General features: G+C 43.7%; 2 protein-coding genes across 7 annotated transcripts in view; both read right to left on the bottom strand.

Annotated features, from left to right (window-relative positions):
- The window catches only part of FHL1 (four and a half LIM domains 1), a 41,119-nt gene extending 36,417 nt beyond the window's left edge, over positions 1 to 4,702 (bottom strand). For 4 of the 6 annotated variants that reach the window (XM_084813644.1, XM_084813642.1, XM_084813640.1 and 1 more), the window contains exon 1: positions 4,629 to 4,702. The gene's annotated coding sequence lies outside the window, so the exon portion shown is untranslated. Of the gene's footprint in view, positions 1 to 293; positions 628 to 4,628 lie in introns of those variants that run through there. The other 2 variants (XM_084813641.1, XM_084813643.1) reach the window with 2 other exon arrangements.
- Positions 4,703 to 15,533: 10,831 nt separating this feature from the next.
- SLC9A6 (solute carrier family 9 member A6) overlaps positions 15,534 to 20,344 on the bottom strand; it is a 46,105-nt gene continuing 41,294 nt past the window's right edge. The window contains exon 16 of the mRNA XM_084813599.1: positions 15,534 to 20,223. Within this exon, the coding sequence (XP_084669725.1) occupies positions 19,951 to 20,223 (273 nt within the window). The 3' untranslated portion in view covers positions 15,534 to 19,950. The remainder of the gene's footprint in view (positions 20,224 to 20,344) is intronic.

Raw genomic sequence — 20,344 nt, 5'->3', positions numbered from 1 at the left:
GAAAGATAACAGTGTAGTTGCCAGACGAACCTCTTTGGGGAGTTTATTCCATAAGTGGGATGGAACCATTGAGAAGGCCCTCTCTCTTGTAGCCACCTGCCTAGCTTCTTTTGGCGGGGGCACCCAGAGGTGGGCCCCTGAAGATGAAGGGTCTGAGCAGGTACATGCAGGAGGAGACGTGACTTTAAATGCAATGTAAGAATGATATAATCCTTTACAGTGCAATCATATACGAATTTGCTCAGAAGTAAGCCCTATCGAGTTAAATGAGCTGCAAACATCTATATACATACCTAGGATTATCCAATTGAACTGCAGTTGTCGCCCAAAGAATTGGGTGAGCTCCAGGTAAGGAAACTGCTACGCATGTTCAAGCAGAAATTAAGGACCGGGACACATTTAGGAATGTAATTCAGTTGAAAGCTTTTGTTCTTCATTACTACCACCACCACTACCCTAAGCAGGATTTACTTTTCTTCCGGGCACAACCCAAGAAACTTTCAAGCCATATTTGGTTACATCAGTTTAAACACAGCTATTTACTTTCAGGTGGTTTGTACAAATCATGGCTAAGCCATCTGAGCAATTTCCTCCTCCTCTAGGCAGAAAGCATGAGTTTCTTTCTGTGCAATGTCTCCTCTCTCCTCTCCAAATGGAAAGTGAAATAAACATACCTAATAGCAGGCCATTTTAAAATATACGGTTGCTGTTACCTAATTTCTGATAATCTAAAAGAAAGTGTTAATTCAGCCTGTTTAAAAACAAAAAATCTCATCACAGTGTCAGTTTCCAAAAGGGCCGTTTTGCATCCTACACAGATCCACACGAGAGAGAGAGAGAGAGAGAGAGAGAGAGAGAGAGGGAAAAAGCAGTAAGTATTGATATATGAAAAGAAGGAAGGCTTCCTGCTGGAGGAGTTGCTAAACAGAATATAAGAACTTTCTTGCTGGATTTAACAAATTGCTCAGCGAGTCTAACAGTGGCTTGGTTCACACATAATACTAAGCTATTGTGTGGTTTGTTGAAATCTGGTTTGGTGTTGTGTCTGAACCCAGACCTGCAAACAAGCCATGGTTTGCTAATCAGCTACAACCCACAAATATAACCCATGGTTTATTGTTGGCTTATGAAATCTGGCTTATGTATTTATTTATTGCATTTATATCCCACCTTTTTTCCTCTTGCAAGGAACCCAAGGCAGCTTACATTATCCTCCTCCTCTCTGTTTTATCCTCACAACAACAATCCCGTGAGGTAGGTTGGGTTGAGAGCCTGTGACTGGCCCAAAGTCACCCAGTGAGCTTCCATTGCCAAATGAGGACTAGAACCCAGATCTCCGGGCCCCCAGTCCAACACTCTCGCCACTACAACACACTGGCCTGTTTAAACCATAACTTCTTTTGATGTCTGAATGCAGAACCATGGCTTATCCTTGCCTTGTTAGGGCTGCTGTCTGCCCTGAAACAGAAGCACCCAGCAAGCGCTGCCTGAAAATGAAACTGCTCTGAAGGTTGGCAAAATCGGTGGGAGAGAAACAAATTAGTAACAGGGGAAACAAGCCACAGGTTTATTTGCTCATCTGCAAGACAGTTCATGGCTAAAGCAACAAACCGTGGTTCTCATAAACCATGGTTTAGTATTATGTGAGAACACAGCCATTCTGTTCTCACTAGATGCCCCCCCACAGGGGGGGCAGTCCAGCCCCATTTTTTTTGTCTCTATCACTGGGTCATCAGAAGTACACTGCTGCTTCTGAACATGGAGGCTTTATTTTAGTCATCATAGTCAATAGCCGTTGATGGACCACTGCTACTCCTTGGATTTACTAAGCCTTTAAAAAAAGCTATTTAAGACAGTGGCTGTTGCCACATTTTGCAGCAGTGAGTTCCGTAAGTTAGTTACTATGTGCTGTGTGAAGAACTGTTTCCTTTTTGTGACTACTGGACCTATGACTGTTCCATTTGACCAGCTGTACTATTATGAGAGCACTCTCTCTGCTACACCAGGGGTGGACAGATTTTAGGCTCATGGGGTCTACTTGTTTTCTACTAGAACCCCAAGATCCAGGTTCAAATTACTGGGCAGGGGTTGTGGAGACAATGACTTACTGCCCCCCATGAGCCATACACTTTATAGACAAATACAAACCTACATCCAAGTTACTATAGATCAGGGTTTCTAATGCAAAACTTTCAAAGTGGCCGGATGAGACTTGGTCAAAGGCAACCAATTCATACTCCCATTTTATAGGTGAGGCTAAGGGATAAGCAGTTAGTACAAGGCCAACTACTACAGGGGTTCCCCCCTCCTTTTCCATTGTATTTGCTATTGTTAAACTACTGGGGGTCAGAAACTCTTGTCAATCTGCTGCAAACCATCCAGAGATCCAATACCATTGACCTAGCATCCTTTATAACTTGCAGATCACAAAGGGGATTTCCAGGCAAGGCTTTTATTGTGCAAGTGCTTTGCTTCATTCACGGAATTTTACAGGAGGTCCAGACAACACCATCTTCCATTTGTAACCCTCCCGTGTTATCCCACCGCTTCTTCTGTCTCTTTCCTTACCAGAAAAAAATGATTACGGAGAAAAAGGTGGATGCCTTCTGATTGGTAGCACTTCTGTCTGGAAGCACCGAAGGTGGCCAGTAAATCTACTAACTGCAGGTGACTCAAGCGAGCCAAGCTGCAACTAAAACAAAGAGGAGCAACCCTCCCTTCCCCCAGAAGTATACAGAATGTATCCTGGAAGGGCACCCCTTCCCAAATATGTCTTATCATTTATATCAATTTGTTTTACTTATTACATTTCTATACCGCCCAATAGCCGAAGCGATGTAAGGTGCTTCAGAGTGGATGCAACGCTCCACATACATTTATCTCAGTGATCCATGCTGGCTGGGGGATGCTGGGAGTTGTAGTCCAATGCATCTGGAGCACGCCTGGTCAGGGAAGGCTGGTGTAAGGTAAGTCAGTATTAGGGCACAGCTTGATGTTCTGCAGGAGATCTTTGATTCAGATCTCTCGCTTTAACCATCATAGAGACGAGGGTGGTTGTGAGAGGGGCAGGCAGAGAATAAGGCTGAGAGTGTGGTACTTGGGGGTGGGGAAGGGACATTTAACTCCCCCAGACACACTTTCTCCCAATAAAAATCCCTACCCCTGCTAATTGTTACCTGTATATTTTGCACCCCCATGGGCAAATAGCAGCCTTTGCAGGGAGAGAGTTTAAATCAAAAAGCCATTACAGGGGAAAGAGCTTAGAAGTCTGGGTAAATGAGCTGTGGATTGCTATTTATTGTCATCATTATATTATTGTCATTTCTTCTAGTATTATGCATCGTTGAGTTAGGAACTGAGTATTGCTCTATTGATTATTGAAAGTGTTTATCTTGTGATTTGGTAGCTTTATTTATTCATTTGCATAACGAGCTGGGCTACTGAGAATTATTGTTGCATTGATAGCTGTCCTGAACCCGGTATGAATGCAGTAATTGCAGAAAAGGGGTATGTAAATAAACCTGGCTTGACTTGGTCCTGATCTGATTCCCCACCACCACCACCCAGCTCCAGCTGCCATATGTTAAAAAAAAAACTGCAAGGGAATCCTGTTTTTTTGTGTCTCCTGTCTCAAGTCTAGTTTGCCCCTTTCCTCCTCATACTGTGCGAGTGCGGGGGTACATTGAGGGGCAGAGATGGTGAATTTATGCCAGAGGCAACAAGAATCAAACTGGGGACCTTGTGGTCCAGAGCTGAGGCTTCTTGTCACTATGGACATGAGTTTGTGAGGTGGTAAACACAGCTGCCACTCCTGTGGCTGTGTAGCCTCATAAACCACAAGGACCTCTTGACAAGGGTAGTTCTCATGTCTGAATGTTATGGCAACAGCAAAACATAAGTGGCTGAAATGTACACAATTAAAAGGCAGATTTATAAAGCTGAAATGGGAGCAGGTATGCTGGAAGAAAGTAACAAATAGTGGGGTAACTCTTTTTAATAATGCTTTTCTTCAGATTAGAAGAACAAAAAAACCCCCACCCATTGATCTGTGGTAATCTTCTGTTATCAGGCATAGTCATCATGACCAAGAGTTCAAACAGGAACTCAAAAACTAAACATACTGAAGCAGATCTGAGTTTAAACAGCTAAGCCACCAAAACAGATCAACAGTTATTAGCAGGGCTGTGAATATGAGATGCCCCCATTGCAAGCTTGTGCCACACAAACCATGCTGTTGGGTACCAGGCACAGAATAATCTCAGCTTTCATGGCAAAGAGGCGCAAATATGGAAGTGGAAGAAAAGTTGCGTATTAATTTGCCAGCAGTTCACAACACACACTGCAACCCGATCGGCACTCCCCAACTATAACCTCTTTCTAGAATAAAGCTGTATTAGGTTAGGAAGCGGGTGGAAAAAGTATAAACCAAGACCCGCTCCAAAAAATAGTTGGGGAGGAGGGATATGTCTCCCACCACAACCTAAGAATACACAATATCTATTAGAACTGCAATTATGGATGGCTAGAAACAGCACTGTATAATGTTCTTTCCCCCCTCCCCAGATATAAGTTGCAAGCCCCTAGGAGAGAATGCTAGAGATGGAGGAGAGGGAAAGAGATATACTCACACTGTAGTCTCCGCTCACCAGCTGCCTGGATGCCCAGGAAAGTCTCTGGAACAGCTGCTATCGCTGCTGTGTACAAGAGTCAGGGGAGAAACCGAGAGCTGGAAGCAGAAGCAAGGGGGTTGTGGTTGGGTGGAGCACAGGAGCCGTAGGCAGGGCAAGGAGGCGTAGAGAGGTAGGCGGACCGGGGCAATCCGAACACACGACATCGACACTGAGCCAGCCTCAAAGGTGGAACAGCTGGATGGAGAAGTGCCAGATTTTCCCAAGAGGTCAATTCCTGGTGGAAAACATCAGCACAATCTTTCTATAACATTAAAAAAGATGGTGAAATAATATCCAGAGCTTAAGGGGGCTTGGCCCAGGTTTTATTCTTATTCTGTTGTGAATTGCCCTGCGAAGCATTTGGTAGAAGGGCAGTATATAAATCAATCAATCCATCAAATTGTAGAACCAGGTTTTAAGAGCATGGCTTAACCCTGGAACTTGTGAAGTATTGAGAAGAGGAATGCCGTTGATCATGTGCAGATTGCATCACCCCCCCACCCCCACCCCCCACACAATAGTTTGTGCACTTTACTAAAATGAGTTCCTGGCAGCATAGTGCTATTCATCTTTTTTTTTTTTTTACTGGCCCTTCCTCTCTTCCTTTAACACACAGAAACTAAGTGGGTGAAGCTTTTCCACTGGCACAGTAAAGTTTTGCCTACTAAATATCTGCAAAGCCAACTCTTGTTAAAAGTCAGAAGATCAGGGCCAAGAAACAAAAAGGGTGCCCATGTTTTTAATAACCTCCTCTTGTACAATAAGCCTGCCTGGTCGCTATGATGCACATCAGAAGCTTTGCTCCAGGTCCCCCATCATGAGAGGTTAGGCAGATGGTGACTGGAGACAGGGGCTTTTCAGTTGTGGCACCCTGATTTTGAATCAGGCTCCCCAGGGAGGATCACTTGGGGATTACAGTGCTCTTCTGCTTATGGCACAGGATAAAACTGTCTTCTCTTATGCCTTCTCTAAGTAGAGAGAGGAGAGGTATATCAATTGTTATTTGTCATGGGGGCTATATGGAGCCTCCATGTTCAGAAGCAGTTGACCTCCAAATACCAGGAGAGGACTGTTGCCTTCAAGCCATACTTGTGAGCTTCCTGAAGGCATCTGGTTGCCCACTGTAGGGAGCAGGCTAGCTTTGGGATGGGCAGCTTGCAGCTCTAGGGCTGCATGTGGCCACTGACCTAATTTCAAAAGCAAGAAATCAATTCAAACTTCTGATAAGAGTGATCTGTCCCTTCCCCAGCAGCCTGCAGGGCAGGAAGAAAAAGCGGGGGAGAGGGGGAGTGACAGAAAATGAGAGGGGGTGGAAAAAGAGTCACTCGCAGGGAAGGGAATGACAGAGAGAGAGACAGAGAGACAGAGAGAAGGGGGTAGCTGAATGAGAGAAAGAGGGAAGGGTGTCAGAATGAGAGAGAAGGGTGGCAAAATGAAAGAGAGAGAGAAGGGTGGCAGAAAGAGAGAAAGAAGGAGTGGCAAAATGAGAGAGAGAGAAGGGGTGGCAGAGAGAGACAGAGAGAGAGAAGGGGCTGGCAAAATGAAATAGAGAAGGGGTGGTCTACCCAGTTTTGGCTCTAACTCTGCCTACCACTGATGGATTACCCCTGAGGGAACGTGGCTGTCAACAGAAAAAAGGTTCCTCACCTCTGGATTTTGGTTTGCTCCAGCAGGTTATTTTTATGTTCTTATTAGGCATGACAATAGAAATGAACCTCCATATACAGGGGCAATCTGCATCTGGATAACTGGTGCAAAGGTCAAAGGGCAAGGGAATTATACTGCCTTTGAGCCCCGCTTGCAGGCTTCCTGGCAGCATCTGGTTGGCTACAGAGGGAAGGAGGGTGCAGGACTAGACAGACCTTCCCTCTGATCCAGTGGGGCTTTTATTATGTTCAAAATGAACAGAGTTTTTATTTCTGCGGGCTTTCCTGTTGTGCACTGCTGCTTGCAGCTGCTTTATGATTTTATGGTTGTTCTATGATTTTACACTGACCTTTTGATTTTAAATGTTTAATGTTAGCTACCTTTGACAAATGAAAAGGCAGAATACAAACACTTCCAATAAAGATAGATGATTAGATGATCGATCGATCGATCAATCGGTAGATATTAGTGGGGTAAGAATCCTATTGCCAGTGTCATCACACCTTCCATGAAACTGCCACCTCAGGAACTGTTCCAGAAACGTTCCTCTTAAATAAAAATTAAAAACCCGATCCTCCTCTTAATGCAGAGTCTGCCATAGAACACAAGAAATGCAAGCTATAACAAAAAAAAAAAAAAGCAGCTCATGATTCTGGTTTTAGTTTGTTAAAAGGAATTTTAAATCAGGCAGGAGAAGGTGTGGCGTCCCTTCTTATAAAGTCAGCAAACACCCCGTGAAAACTAATCCGAAAACTGTATATGGCTCACGATCCAGGATCTAGCCTACACTGTTTTTCCATTGTCACAATTCAAAATATCTACTCCCAGCTTATATACAATTTAGATAAGTGCACAAGAGGGAAATGACCTGAGCAATGAGGAATTTTTAGTGCTGGGAAAGTGAGGTGCTGAATGCTTTGCGTGCGTGTGGGGGCGGGGAATGAAAGCTCAATTGGTAGTTAGGAAGAGCAAATACTCAGTTGCCTTGTGGTTGCAATTGTCAGCCTTTTCCCCCTATCCTCCTGCCTTTTACTGCATGAGTAGGGCCAGCGTCAAGAGTAGGCATGCTTGGGCACCTGCCAAGGGCCCACACCACAGCAGGGGCCCACTGACAAGAGCTCCCTGGCGTTGCTCCTCCTCTTCTCCACTGCAACCTGCTTGTTCCCCTGCCACTCACTCTGGCCCAGACAACAGTGGTGGTGAGAAGGAGGACCTGTAGATGCCATGACCTACTTGCTCTCTGCCCGTCAAGCAAGCAAGCGATAGCCATGATGAGAAAGCGGAGAAGCAATAGCAGCTGGGGACAATGCTGGTGAGAAGGTGGACTCACTGAGGGAGGGGGGCCCATTAAGGACGTCTTGCCCAAAGGCTCTCAGTAACCTGGAGCCAGCACTAGACGTAAGAACATATGAGCCCTGCTGGATCAGACCAAAGGCCTATCCAGACCAGCGTCCTGTTTCTCATAGTACCAGCCAAATGCCTCTGGGAAGCCCCAAAGCAGGACACGAGGGCAAGTGTCCTGTCCCACTATTGTACCCCAGTGACTGGTATTCAGAGGTATGCTGTGTCTGATTCTGGTGGTAGCGTATAGCCAGCATGACTGGTAGCCACTGATAGCCCAAAGAACCCACACACGCCAGAGGTTGACCACCCACCTCTCTGCACAGTCTGGCCTTCTTCCAACCAGCCTCCACTGGACAGCCAGATTACTGTACCGCTGCTTGGGGTGATTGGAGCTTTCAATGATTCCTGATGCAGACACTCAACGCAGTTACCATCTTTCTTTTATGAGGCTGCCTGTTGTCTCCTGCATGAGTGGCAGCTCTGTTTCACCTCCTTCCAACCAGCCTCCTCTGGGATGGGAACATTTTATTATGTCTCTGCCATGTGTATACATGGATCACTGAAAGACTCTTTCTGAATTATCGGCTCTCAGAGAAACTACACCCAGAACTCATGAAAGAATAAGCAGGTCAGTTCTGCCAAGTCCAGGTGATTCTTACATATGGACATAGTAAACCCGTTGGCCCATCAAGCCCAGTACTAAAAACAACCCTGTAGAGTCTCAGGCAGAGAGATCTTTCTGCTACCTGGCTATTTTAACTGGCAATACTGGGAATTTAACTTGGGATCCACTATGTCCAAAGCATGGCACTACCCCTGAGCTAAGGCCCTTTCTTCTTACAGCCAAACCTTTTATACCTAATGTCACTCCAAATTTAATTCAGAAGAATCCCCTCGGGAAATTGTGAACTAAGGATGCTTCTGGATGGAGGGCAATGTGCAGCTATTCTGTTGGTTTTCCTTAACATTTTTTATTCTGGTAAGAGAAAAAAAACAGACACAGCAGTGGGAGGACACCAGAGTATTACAAATAGAAGACCACCACATCCCGACCCCCTGATAAACTTCTGTGATTGAGGCAGTGCAATTGCACAATAAAAGCTTCACCTGGAAGCACCCTAAGACAGCCTTCCCCAACCTGGTGCTCCCTAGATGTTTTGGACTACAAATCCCAGCATTCCTGACCATGCTTGCTAGGGCTGATGGGAGTTGAAATCCAAAACATCTGGAGGGCACCAGGTTGGGGAAGGCTGCCCTAAGATTATAATATCCCAGATGAGAACTGGCTTTTCATTCTAAGTGGAAAATATTTTCTTAGTGACAGATTAGCAAGCAAACTAACTCCTCCACCCTGCTTTTTAACAGTTAATTGAATTCCAGACTGGAATATGCCAGTTTTGGGGAAAGCTTGCCTCGCTTTAAATCTGTTGAGAGAGCGTTGAGCCCTGCAGTGCCCAGTGAGAAATATAACAACTTTTTTTGTATTGTGTATATCTTTTCCTGGCAAGTATAATGAAAATGGAGACAATTGAAGAGTTGGCTTGTTATCCGAACAAGAATGAAGTATAAGCATTGAGCCTTGGAAGAGGATCTCACTGCATTAGTCACTGAAGAAGCAGCTGCAAGGGGAAAACGCTTTATTTGGAAATGTTGAAAATGGAGGGAGGGTTTCAGTTGTCCTCTGCAAAGCAGAGTTTCAGGATTCAGAAGAAAGTGACAATTTTCACCTGGAAAGTTATTAACAAGCTCCTCAGTGCTAGACGTGGAGGTGTTGGCTTCCTTCCCAAGAACCATCAGGGCACACAAAATTAAAAGGCAGAGATTCAAGTTCACACTTAAATAGATTATGTAGCTGCCATAAAGTCACACCCAGCCGACAGAGGAAAATCAGAGAAGCTGTTATCTTATGCATATAAGGCGTTCGCAGTATAGTAGCAAGACATTTCCATGGTACGGGGTGGGTAACCCCCTTTCCCAACCAGAGGTAGTGTCTTCCTTATTGTGTCTTTGTAAACACTTGTTCATTTACAAATGACAGGTGAAAGAGCTTTTCTAGAGGTACAGAAGGCTGGCAATGCCATTCCCAAAGGCCCTGCCCTTTCTCCTTTCAGCTAAAAGTGTCAGTTCATTGCACATTCTGAATTTGAAAACCATGGCTCAGGTGGGTGGGTACATATGAAGAATTAAGGAACAAGGTGCTCTGAGCATATGCTCAGCCCAGTAATTTGTGATCAGTACCAGAACAAGACTCAGAAGTCCTTTCAAACACCCCCCACAACTCGATTGCCCCCCCCCCCCGTGTTCTTTTTCAGCCACTTACAGCGCCTGCTCCAGGTTTCTGAGTGTCTTTGGGCAAGACACCTTCCATGGGCCCCCTTCCCTCAGTGCGTCTCCCTTCTCATCGCCATTGTCTCGAGCTGCTCTTGCTCTGTGTCCTCTCTCTCATCATGGCTAACAGGTGCTTGCTTGAGAGGCAGAGAGCAAGGAGGCAGTGGCACCTCTGACATCTTCTGCTCCTCCTCCTTACCATCTCCTTTGTTTGGGCCACAGCAAAAGGCAAGGGATAAAGTAAGTTGCATGGTGAAGAGGGGCAACTGCAGGGGGCTCTTGTCAGTAGGCCCCTGCTGGGGTGTGGGTCTTTGGCAGGTGCCCAGCCATGCCTACCCTTGATGCTGACCCTGACCACCTGATTTAGAGGCTGGGAAAGTTTTTCAGTGGTTGCTATGGTTAGACAATTTGGAGTCAGAAAAACTTGCCAATCTACTGGACATCAGATCTACCTCCTGCCCAGCCCTGCTTTAAATCAGCCTCTCTTGGGGAGTAAGGGCAAGGAAATCTTAGGTTTTTATGATAGTGTGGTTAAAAGGAGCAGCAATGCAAAGCGTCTTTGCCTAAAAGGGAGTGAAAAAACACAGTGCAAGTACTTCCTTCCCCCCTCCCCACTCATTATCACTAGCAGTCATACCAAACTCCATACAGCATATTATTACAAGGATATGTGGAGTCATGCACTGGCCATGAGACTGAGAGAAGGGCCATGTGGTGTGCAAAGAATCAAAGAACTTGATAAGCACTGCAAGAAAAGGAAAAGGAGGGCTCCTAGTAGCAGGCAGTCTAGCCCAGATACACATAAACCAGGAGGTCTGGGGTAAACATCTCATGATCCAACATGGCGGAGCATCCCATATGTGGTTATCCATGCTCTGATAACCTCCAGGTTAGACTACTGCAATACATTGTACTTGGGGCTGCCTTTGAAGACTGTGCAGAAACTTCAGTTAGTTCAAAATACAGCCACTAGGCTACTAACAGGGGACCAGAGGTTGAGAACACACCTCACCAACGCTTAAAGAGCTCCACTGGCTTCTGACCCATTTCTAAGCACAATTCAAAGCCCTAGACAGGTTGGCATGTGGAAAATTGCAAGAATATCTTATCCTACACTCAGTACTAAGGGTGGGAAACTGCTGGCCTTCTCGTTGTTGTTGGTCCCCCAACTCCCATCAGCTCCAGCCAGCATGGCCAGTCATCAGAGATTATGGGAGCTGGAATGCAACATCTGTAGGGTCACAGGTTCCCCCCTCCATCTGTACATGAAGAACTTCTGCATCTTCATCTAAAATGAATAATAGAATAGTAGGGTTGGAAGGGGCCTACAAGACCAACGGGTCCAACCCCATGCTCAGTGCAGGAATCCAACAGGTGGCTGTCCAGCCTCATCTTGAACGCCTCCAGTGTGGGAGAGCCCACCACCTCCCTAGGGAATTGGTTCCATCGTTGTATTGCTCTAACAGTCAGGAAGTTTTTTCTGATGTTCAGCCGGAAACTGGCTCCCTGTCACTTGAGCCCATGATTCCGTGTCCTGCACTCTGGGATGATGGAGAAGAGATCCTGGCTTTCCTCTCTGCGACAACCTTTCAAGGACTTGGAAGAGCGCTATCCTACCTCCCCTCAGTCTTCTCTTCTGAGGCAGGTGGCTTTTGGGGAGAGGCCCCTTTCAGCTGCGGAGCCTGTTGTGGAACTTTTTCCCAAGGAAGTCTGAGGTCTTTCATAGCACCAGTGACTTGAGATCTGTTTTAAACCTGCGAAGCTAGTGGTTCAACCAGAGCCCTTCAACCTGCAAAGCATGTGCTCCGCTGCAGAACTATGGACTCTCCCCTGTCCCTGATGCAGAAGGGGAAGGAGGGCAGGTTCCAATGCACTCACCAAGCTGTGTTCTAGGGGCTGGAAAGGAGCATGGAAGAATGGGACAGGTTGAGTGGACTGGTGTCTCCTTGGTCTCACAACCAGCATGCACATGGCACTTTTTCTGGCACAGAGATGGAGATGGGGAGAACTTCACCAGAATTCTGTCCAAGTCAGAAAAGCAAAGCCACTAAAAACACTGGCAACCTTTCACACCAGGCGTGGGCAACCTGGCAGCCTCCCGATGTTTCCGACTGCAACTCTCAACAGCTCCAGCCAGCATGGCCAACGATAAGGGATTATGGGGAGTTGTAGTCCAAAACATCTGGAGGGCACCAGGTTGCCTAGCCCTGCTTTACAGAGATAACCAGAGCCAAAGGCTGAAGTGGAAGGGAGAAGAAGGAAATAACTACTCTGGGGGTGCCAGCCTTCCCACCCCACTGCCTCCCGGAGTAGCACAGCTGTGGCAAGCCTGTTATAAAGCTGAGAGCTATTTACGCCTTTGTGTTCACTACACCAACAGATTCTGGCTGCTTTAGGTTCTGCACTAATGCACCTCAACAAGAGAGGAAACAGCCTGCTGCCACTAATAAAGCTAACATGTCAAGCAAACAGATTTTTGACTTATGAGTTGTAATATTTTGCTTTCTACATTCCCAGGCACTTAGGCAAAAGGGGAAGGAGCAGAAATGTTCACACATCACCTTAAAAGTGAAAACGACACACACACATTTTGGTGAACTAGACCAAGTTAGGAGACTGCGACCATATATGGCAACTTCTAATTGTCGGCAGCAGCTCCATTTTGCGAAACAGTTTGGCACTTTCTTAAGACAACGAAGGGAGAAACTGGGCTGGAATTTCTTGGAAAAGCTTGACTGAATACAAAAACTCCTGTTTATAGACGCTCCTGTCTAAATATTTGACCAAGAATTTAAAAGCTCTACTTTCAGAAGGGCCTGATCCTGACAAGATTCTTCAGCTCTTAATAGTATAAGTGGTGGAAGTTTGCTACTTCAGGACTGGGGTGTATATGCTCCAAATATATATATTTTTAAAACCCTGTACATTTGTTTTCAGAGGTGAAGAATCCCTCCGAGCTGTTAATCTTTATGACAGGGAGGGCAGAAGGTATATCTCCAGATGTTTTGGACTTCACATCCCAGAAGCCTTTGCCAGCATGGCTAATACTCAGGATTGCTGAGAGTTGGAAGTCTAAAACATCTGGAGATCTACTTTCAGCCCACCTATTGTTCCAAATACCACCCTGCTTCTGAATCTTTGGGCCACAGGAGGTCTCAGAGGAGAGTGACCACAGCCTGAAAAAGATTGTCCTAACAGCCAGATGTTAGTCCTTAACAGGGTGGGGCTTCTTAACCTGGGCTGCTGCTGTTGTCACTTGGAGCTCCTCGTGGCAGATACAAGAAGCACTGGGGGAGTGTCTCTGTATAAGCCTTCCTTAATCCTCAGATGTTCTAACTGCCTTGAAGTTACGTACTAGTCTGGATACTGGGAGCAAAGCATTTTTGGTACTGACACCCACTCTATGGAACACTATTCTAAGTGAGATTCATCACAGCCCGACATTATATTCCTTTCGGCACCTAAAGCGTGGTTGTTAAACGAAGGCTTTTGGCAGAATGTCTTTTTGTTTGATCTCTTTAATGCTGTTCCCTTATATGGTTCTCTTACACTGACTGTTATGCTGCTTTCATATGTTTATTTTATATGGTGTATTTAAAAAAAACATTTTTGGTACACTGGTGATCTTTTTTTAAGATATGTATTTTGTGAGCTGATTTAAGTCTGCCTGGTGGAAAAAAGCAGAATATAAGCTTTTAAAATCAACAGTCTTAAGTGACCAGGAGTTACATACAAGTGAGCGAGTGGGCGCCATCTCTCCTTTGCACCCAGCATAGAAACCAAGCAGGATGTATGAGGAGGAAAGCCCCCTCCTCCATGCCCAGCAATAACAGCCAGTGTGGTATAGTGGTGAGAGCGCAAGACTAGGACTTGGGAGATCTAGGTTCTAGTCCCCACTTGGCCATGAAGCTCACTAAGTGACTTTGGGCCAGTCACTGACTTTCAGCCTGACCTACCTCACAGGGTTGTTGTGAGGATAACGTGGGGAGGAGGAGGGGGAGGGGGAGGAGGAGGACCACCACGTAAACAACCTTTGGTTCGTTGCAGGAGGGAAAAAGGTGGGATATGAATGTAATACATACATACATACATACATACAGCTCACCATCTCTCCTCTGCCGCTCTTCAGCAGGCTAGTAAATTCTTTTTTTCAGGCTAGCAACTTTTGGAAACTTATCTATAAGACTAGGTTGCAGTCAACTACAGTCCTGTCCCTCTTCATAGGTGGCATGCCAACACTGGACTGAAGCACGATCAGTGCCAAAGAAGCCCCTTCCAACTCTAGCATTTCTTACTGTGCTTGACAGGTTTTATTTCTACAATTGTTCTCTAGCCTCTGGATATGACTTGCTAGAAGCCTGCATTACTGCTGTTTACATTATACACTTGATGCTATGAAATGCAGGTCATCACACATTTTTCCTCACCTCTTTTATTGGAGTAACACTGTCTAGATGCTTCCTTCGCTTCTAGGCCACACACCTCAGTGATGCTCTGAGGCGGAGAATAAACCCAAGCAGCTGCTCCAGATAACATATTGCTAGATGGATCCTTCACGCCCTTTTGGTTGCCAAACTACTGATACTACGATACTGGAAGGATAAAAGCTCACCACCTATAACGCAATGGATTGAAGACTTAACAACATTAGCAACATTTGAAAGAGTGGTATACAGGCATAACTTGCAAATGGATTCATATTTAGATATCTGGTCTGCTTTTACTGAAGTTTATGTGTAACCTATTCTTTCTCTTTTTTTCTCCCTTGAATATTGTAATATTTGAAACTGAGGATTCTAGAATATGTTGTTATATTTGTAATTTTTTTGGTTTTGTTATTTGTTTTCTTAAAACTCACAATAAAAATTGATTAAAAAAACACCACAGATTGCTAGATACAATTGCCCCAGTCTAGCAAGAGGCATCTGGAACCAGATTTTTGCATATGGGGTTGATGTTGTAGAAGTGCACCAGGCTGCTGCATGAGAGCAAAGAACATGCTTCTAGTAAAACTGCAAATTTGCCCACTCAGATCTTTATTGGGACTGCTCTAGTAAAAGCTTCTGTGCCATTAACAGCTGCATTAGAGTACAAAGGGGGGAAAGCTAGAGTGTAAAATCTATTTAAACTACAGTAAATAAAAATACTGTATAACAAATGTACAGTGCAAATTATAAATACAATGAACTAATTGTAATATGACAAACAGCTTTCGATCAGAATGTTTTAAAGTAATTAATCCTAGACCTCAGGATGTATCAGCTGCCACACAGAATCAGTAGAACTCTTGGCTCCTTTCTAAAGCTATTTTATTTATTAATTTAATTAATATAAGCCCCTGAGAAAGACAGTATGGTCAAAAACTCCTTGGCAAGTCATTATGGTTAATGAAGATTATTTTATTTATATTTGTATTAGTAAATATTTGCATTATTATTGTACAGTATCTTAATGTGAATTTATTATAGCTTAAAACCCTATTTTTCTTTTGCACTTTGAACTGCTTCACTTTTTCTTGTGTGCAAGATTAACAACTGCATTATAAAAGGGGAGGATTATTTTTATTTTACGTTCAAGACCTCTCAGAAGCCACTGGGTAGGAAATAAATTAATTTAGAAACACACATATTTTCTTGTGGATTAAGGAAACACAGACACACAAAACTTAAAGAAACAAACTTGTTTTATAGGCCCATGATTCTTTTTTTCACAGTGCATGTAACAATAAAAGATTTAGTCATCATAAACCAAAAAAGGTGCAATTATGCTTAAGTATATAATTACAAGAACAACACAACTATAGCAGTTAATACCATAAAACAGACAATTGCTACAGTAAGTAGAGTAAACCAGAACTTGACCTACAGTGTCGTTTGATGCAGAAAAAGATGTCTGTTCAATTTACAGAACAGACTGCTTCAAGAGAAGGATTATCCTAAATCTTTATCAAGTTTATAGCCCCGGGGCTGACACTACTTACAAGGGCCCATACCTGGACTTGGGAGGTAATAAATTCCCACACCTGCATTTGAGGTCATTAAGAACTATGGGTGCAAAGACCCCTTGGAGAAATTAAGCACAAAGAATGCTGTGCTGCAACATCAAAGTAATCAGTAAATAATTTGTTAGCTATTTCTGGCAAATCATGGATGACTCTTGGGTGACTGCAGTAGATGTATTTAATTAGTTCCAGTGCTAAAAGGCTCCCTTTATTATTCACATGCATTAAAATCTGGGACCAAAACAATCACCCTGACAAACAGAATATTATATTAAATCAATAAGCAGTTAAAATCATCACTGGCATTAGAAGTCAAGAACTGCAGCAGTTTGTTGACTTCAACATGCCAATCAGCAAACCTATGAAACCAACACGGGGACTACATTTATATAAAGAGAGAGATGGCTAAGAAATGGAATATCAACTTAGCAGAGATGCTCCATCTGGTAGAACTGGGGTGGGGTGGGGGGGATAAACACAGAAGGCTCCTGGAGCAATTCCTGTGGATGTATACAAAATCCTTTTTCATAATTGAAGTTACAGAAACAATGCTGATAGTTCTTAAATTATAGGTCAAGAAAAGGAACACTCCAAGGGGAATTAAGTACATTCAATTGTTACCATTTGGGGAAGTGCCTCTGGAGGAGCACCAATACAAGATGGCTGCTCCATAACACTCCAGGGACACATCTGCTTGACTTTTATAGGAAGAGATCTATACCCCATCCCCAGCATGGGCATGTTGCTACTTGCACCAGGAAAAGTATATCCCCAAATGCAGCACTTTAACAGACTGCCTCTATTTGAACAAATGATAATTTGCAACTCTGTTCCCACCACCTTACAGGGGTCATCTAGTTTTCCCATGACTGCTACTGAGAACAAAGCAGAAACAACTGAGGGGCTGTTCATAAGAACACTTTTGCAGCCAGTATGAAATGAAGGGCGCCTTCGGCTTTGAACAACTTTCACCCTCCTCTTCTGAGCTAGACTGCAAAGTATGACCTGACACTGTATTGGATTCACCTGTATCCAGGATCCCCCTGAGCCCATCTATATCCCTCTTTTGATCAACTATGGACAACACACTGAGATATCAGATACAGACAAACACAGTACTGCATTAGGTCTTGTGTTATTTTCTGCTCCGGGAAAGGTAGGAGGCCAGGGTGAGCCAGAACTGCTGCCCTTGCATATGGTCTACAAAAATGTTTGCATGAACAAGGCCCAACAATATAATCCAGCAGACACACTGGATATATGCAGTCTTCCAATTAAGGAAAAAAACAGAAGAGTAGTATATGCTTTTTAACTACAAGCAGAGTTGTCAAGTATGTTAGCTTGACAGCATTCTACAGTATGAGATGGGGATCATTTGTAAACCTGACTACCGCCCATCAGGTACACATGGTTTAAAGAAGGGGGGGTATCATTATTTCTTGTTTGGAAAAGCCTCAAACAAAATAAATCATCAATGTGGAAGTGATGTAAAAATGTTAACACATGAACATTTTCCTATTATTATTTTAACATCTGACATTAAGATACAGACATTATATAAAACACACACACGCACATACACACTCCATGGAATTCCTGCATAGCAGGAAAAAGAAAAGACATAATGGTACTAAACAAATTCCTGCAACAACAACATAAACTGGCATTTCCTGGGTGCAATGGAGGTCCTGCTTCTCTCATGTAAGAAACAAACAAACCAACAACAACCAAAAACCAAATTGGGGTTATTCTTGAGAAATTTCCCTTCATCTGAACGGAGCTGGCAAAGGAAGCACTCTTGGCTGGCTGTTGCCAGAATGCCTAAGTCTCAGGAGGGGAAGAACCTATGATCTTGTGGTCACAGAAAATTGCACTGAAGTATACTTAAGGCATGTAATTCAGACCTGAGAACATAAAACCTTTTTAAGAAAAAGAAAAGGTAATTTGTTTTCTTGGCTGTAATATAACAATTCCCCATCTAGTATTACACCTCTTAGTGTTCCCCCAGTCCTACTGAGCCCTAGAAAGGCTGGGACAATAACCCTCTGATGAAATCCAAATGAAGCTAAGGCCCTATTCTTGAAAAGATGAGAAGCAGAAGATCTGTTACTTTCTGGGGAGAAATCTCAACTTGGAACAAGCTGCAGGCTCTCACCTGCTCCACCTCTTAACAAAATGGAGAAACTAGTGAACCAGACTAGAACACCTTTATCTGAAGGCATTATGTCCATGGCCATCCAATCTGTGCACAGGCATTAGGGGTTGGAACCTTTCACTGGAAAAATAATGAACAGCCCAAAAATCTGAAGCATAATCATAGGAGCAGCGGTACTGCTTCCTAAAGATGATGCCCGTCCAGATCCACATTGGGTTCTACGTTCTCTAGAGCATTATGTTACATTAGTAATAGCCCTACAGGAACTACCTGTGAGAAGATCCATCAATGGTTATGGCTGAAAGGAAAAATAAGAACTGTACATGGAAAGGTTTCATACGGTACTGTTTTCTCTGAAGAAAACATGACATTCAGAATTCTCCACTTCTCAAAACCACCCACTGCACCATCAGAAGAAGATCGTCATTGCAGGATAAAGCTGATTACACCAAGTGTAGTATCAGCAAGTTGTTCAGTGCTCTTCCTTAGGCAAAAAAAAAAATGTTAAGAAACTATGGCAGCATACAAAATGTTTCTCATTTAACAGTAAACAAAAAACAAAGTCTTTTTCTTTATAGACACACAAGCATGCGAAGGAGTTACCAAAGAAAAGTGCAACTATACAGGATGGATGGACAGACAACTCCCTTTCAGTACCACCTAATATTCTAAAATGCCTCTTCTAAAACCTGCATGTAGAGTCTCAAATCTCCGCATGTGCTATTCACACAGCTGGACTCCATGATGTAGCATGGAACTGTACCAGACTATTAACTTCAAGTGGTCTTCATAGCAGCTACACAATAAGAAGGAAAACATTACATACCAGAAAGGCACAGCCACTTGACTAGATACTAAAAAGGAACCCAGCAACATCTTTATACTGTCCTTACCTGCTCTAGAAACACTGCTTAATCCTCTATGTGAGAAATCAAACATTGCCAGCTTTGACCGCTGCATAACTCAGAACCTGAACCTGATCCTATGGGATAAGGCAAGAGAAATTAAAACAAAATTAAAAATACCCACCCTCAAAGTACATACAAATTCAAAGGGACTGATTTCATAAGAATCACCTCTGGCCTTAAAATGACTCCCTCTCATGCAAACTGGAAAAGGGTTGCGAATTGCTCCTGTTAACAAGCCATCCACAATTTACTAAGTGACAATTTGATATAAGTACTGCATTACCATCACAGCTTCTTAGTAACTGACCATAAGTGATGATCATTGCTTTAGAAGCCTAAAGATAGAGGCAGGATAATTTTGTCCAGATCTATTCTATCAAACCCTACTGTTGTACTTCAAAATAAAATTTCAAGATTCTAAAACAGTCATCCTCTAAAGCCATTCTCATGGGTAACTAAAACACTGGTCATTCACCTGGAATAGGCACAGCAAACTAGCCAATCTTCTCCAGCACCTATTTTCTGCTCTCAGATAAATGTTCAGTTATGAAAACCAACAGAAAAGCAGATTTTCATCCCATTCTCTTCTCTTCCCCCGCTCCCCACCATAGCAGAATTTTGTTCTAAAACAGTTCCACTGCTACACAGTGCAGTCCATGTGTGTTGTTTTTAAACAACATGTGTTTTTTAAACTTACGAAATTGACAGCTTGCTCTTCACAAGTTGTCTCATATGGATAGTTATATTTTCCTGATACCATATAAATAAATACATATTTATACAGCTTAGACATTCTGAGACATGCAGTAGATTTTTGTTGTAGGTAGTACATTTTTCTTCATGATCGTATGTGGATTTGATACGATTTTGACTGTCAGCCAAATCAAGCTACAGATCTTACGCTGGACCATGTCTAGCATTATCTACTACATTTGAGGGAGGTTCCGAGTCATCCATGGGGAGAACTAGGCGTGTACCCCGTATGACAAGTTCATGGTCTCCAAAGCCAAGCTCCTGGTCCAGGGCATCTTCAGAACCATTTCCTGCCACCCTTCTAGATGTACCAGATGTCAAAGAATCTGTGTTCACTGTGGAATCCCCGTATGTCAAACTGATGTCTCCATCGTTCAAAATAAGATCTGAATCGTCATCTTTCAGCTGCTCCTGGTTCTGAATAAAAAGGAAGAGCTATTTTATTAAACGGTGAATATGCTAACGAGACACCTGCAATACTTTTAAGGGGCTAAGCAAGAAAGGGAAATCCATAAAAGCACCAATGGCCCAAGAGGAC

The sequence above is a fragment of the Heloderma suspectum genome, chromosome 9, assembly GCF_057233095.1.
Source record: "Heloderma suspectum isolate Gila_16-S chromosome 9, 16-S_ref, whole genome shotgun sequence".
NCBI lineage: Eukaryota > Metazoa > Chordata > Lepidosauria > Squamata > Helodermatidae > Heloderma > Heloderma suspectum.
The sequence above is the reverse complement of the archived record's forward strand: the minus strand, read 5'-3'. Positions and strand labels throughout refer to the sequence as shown.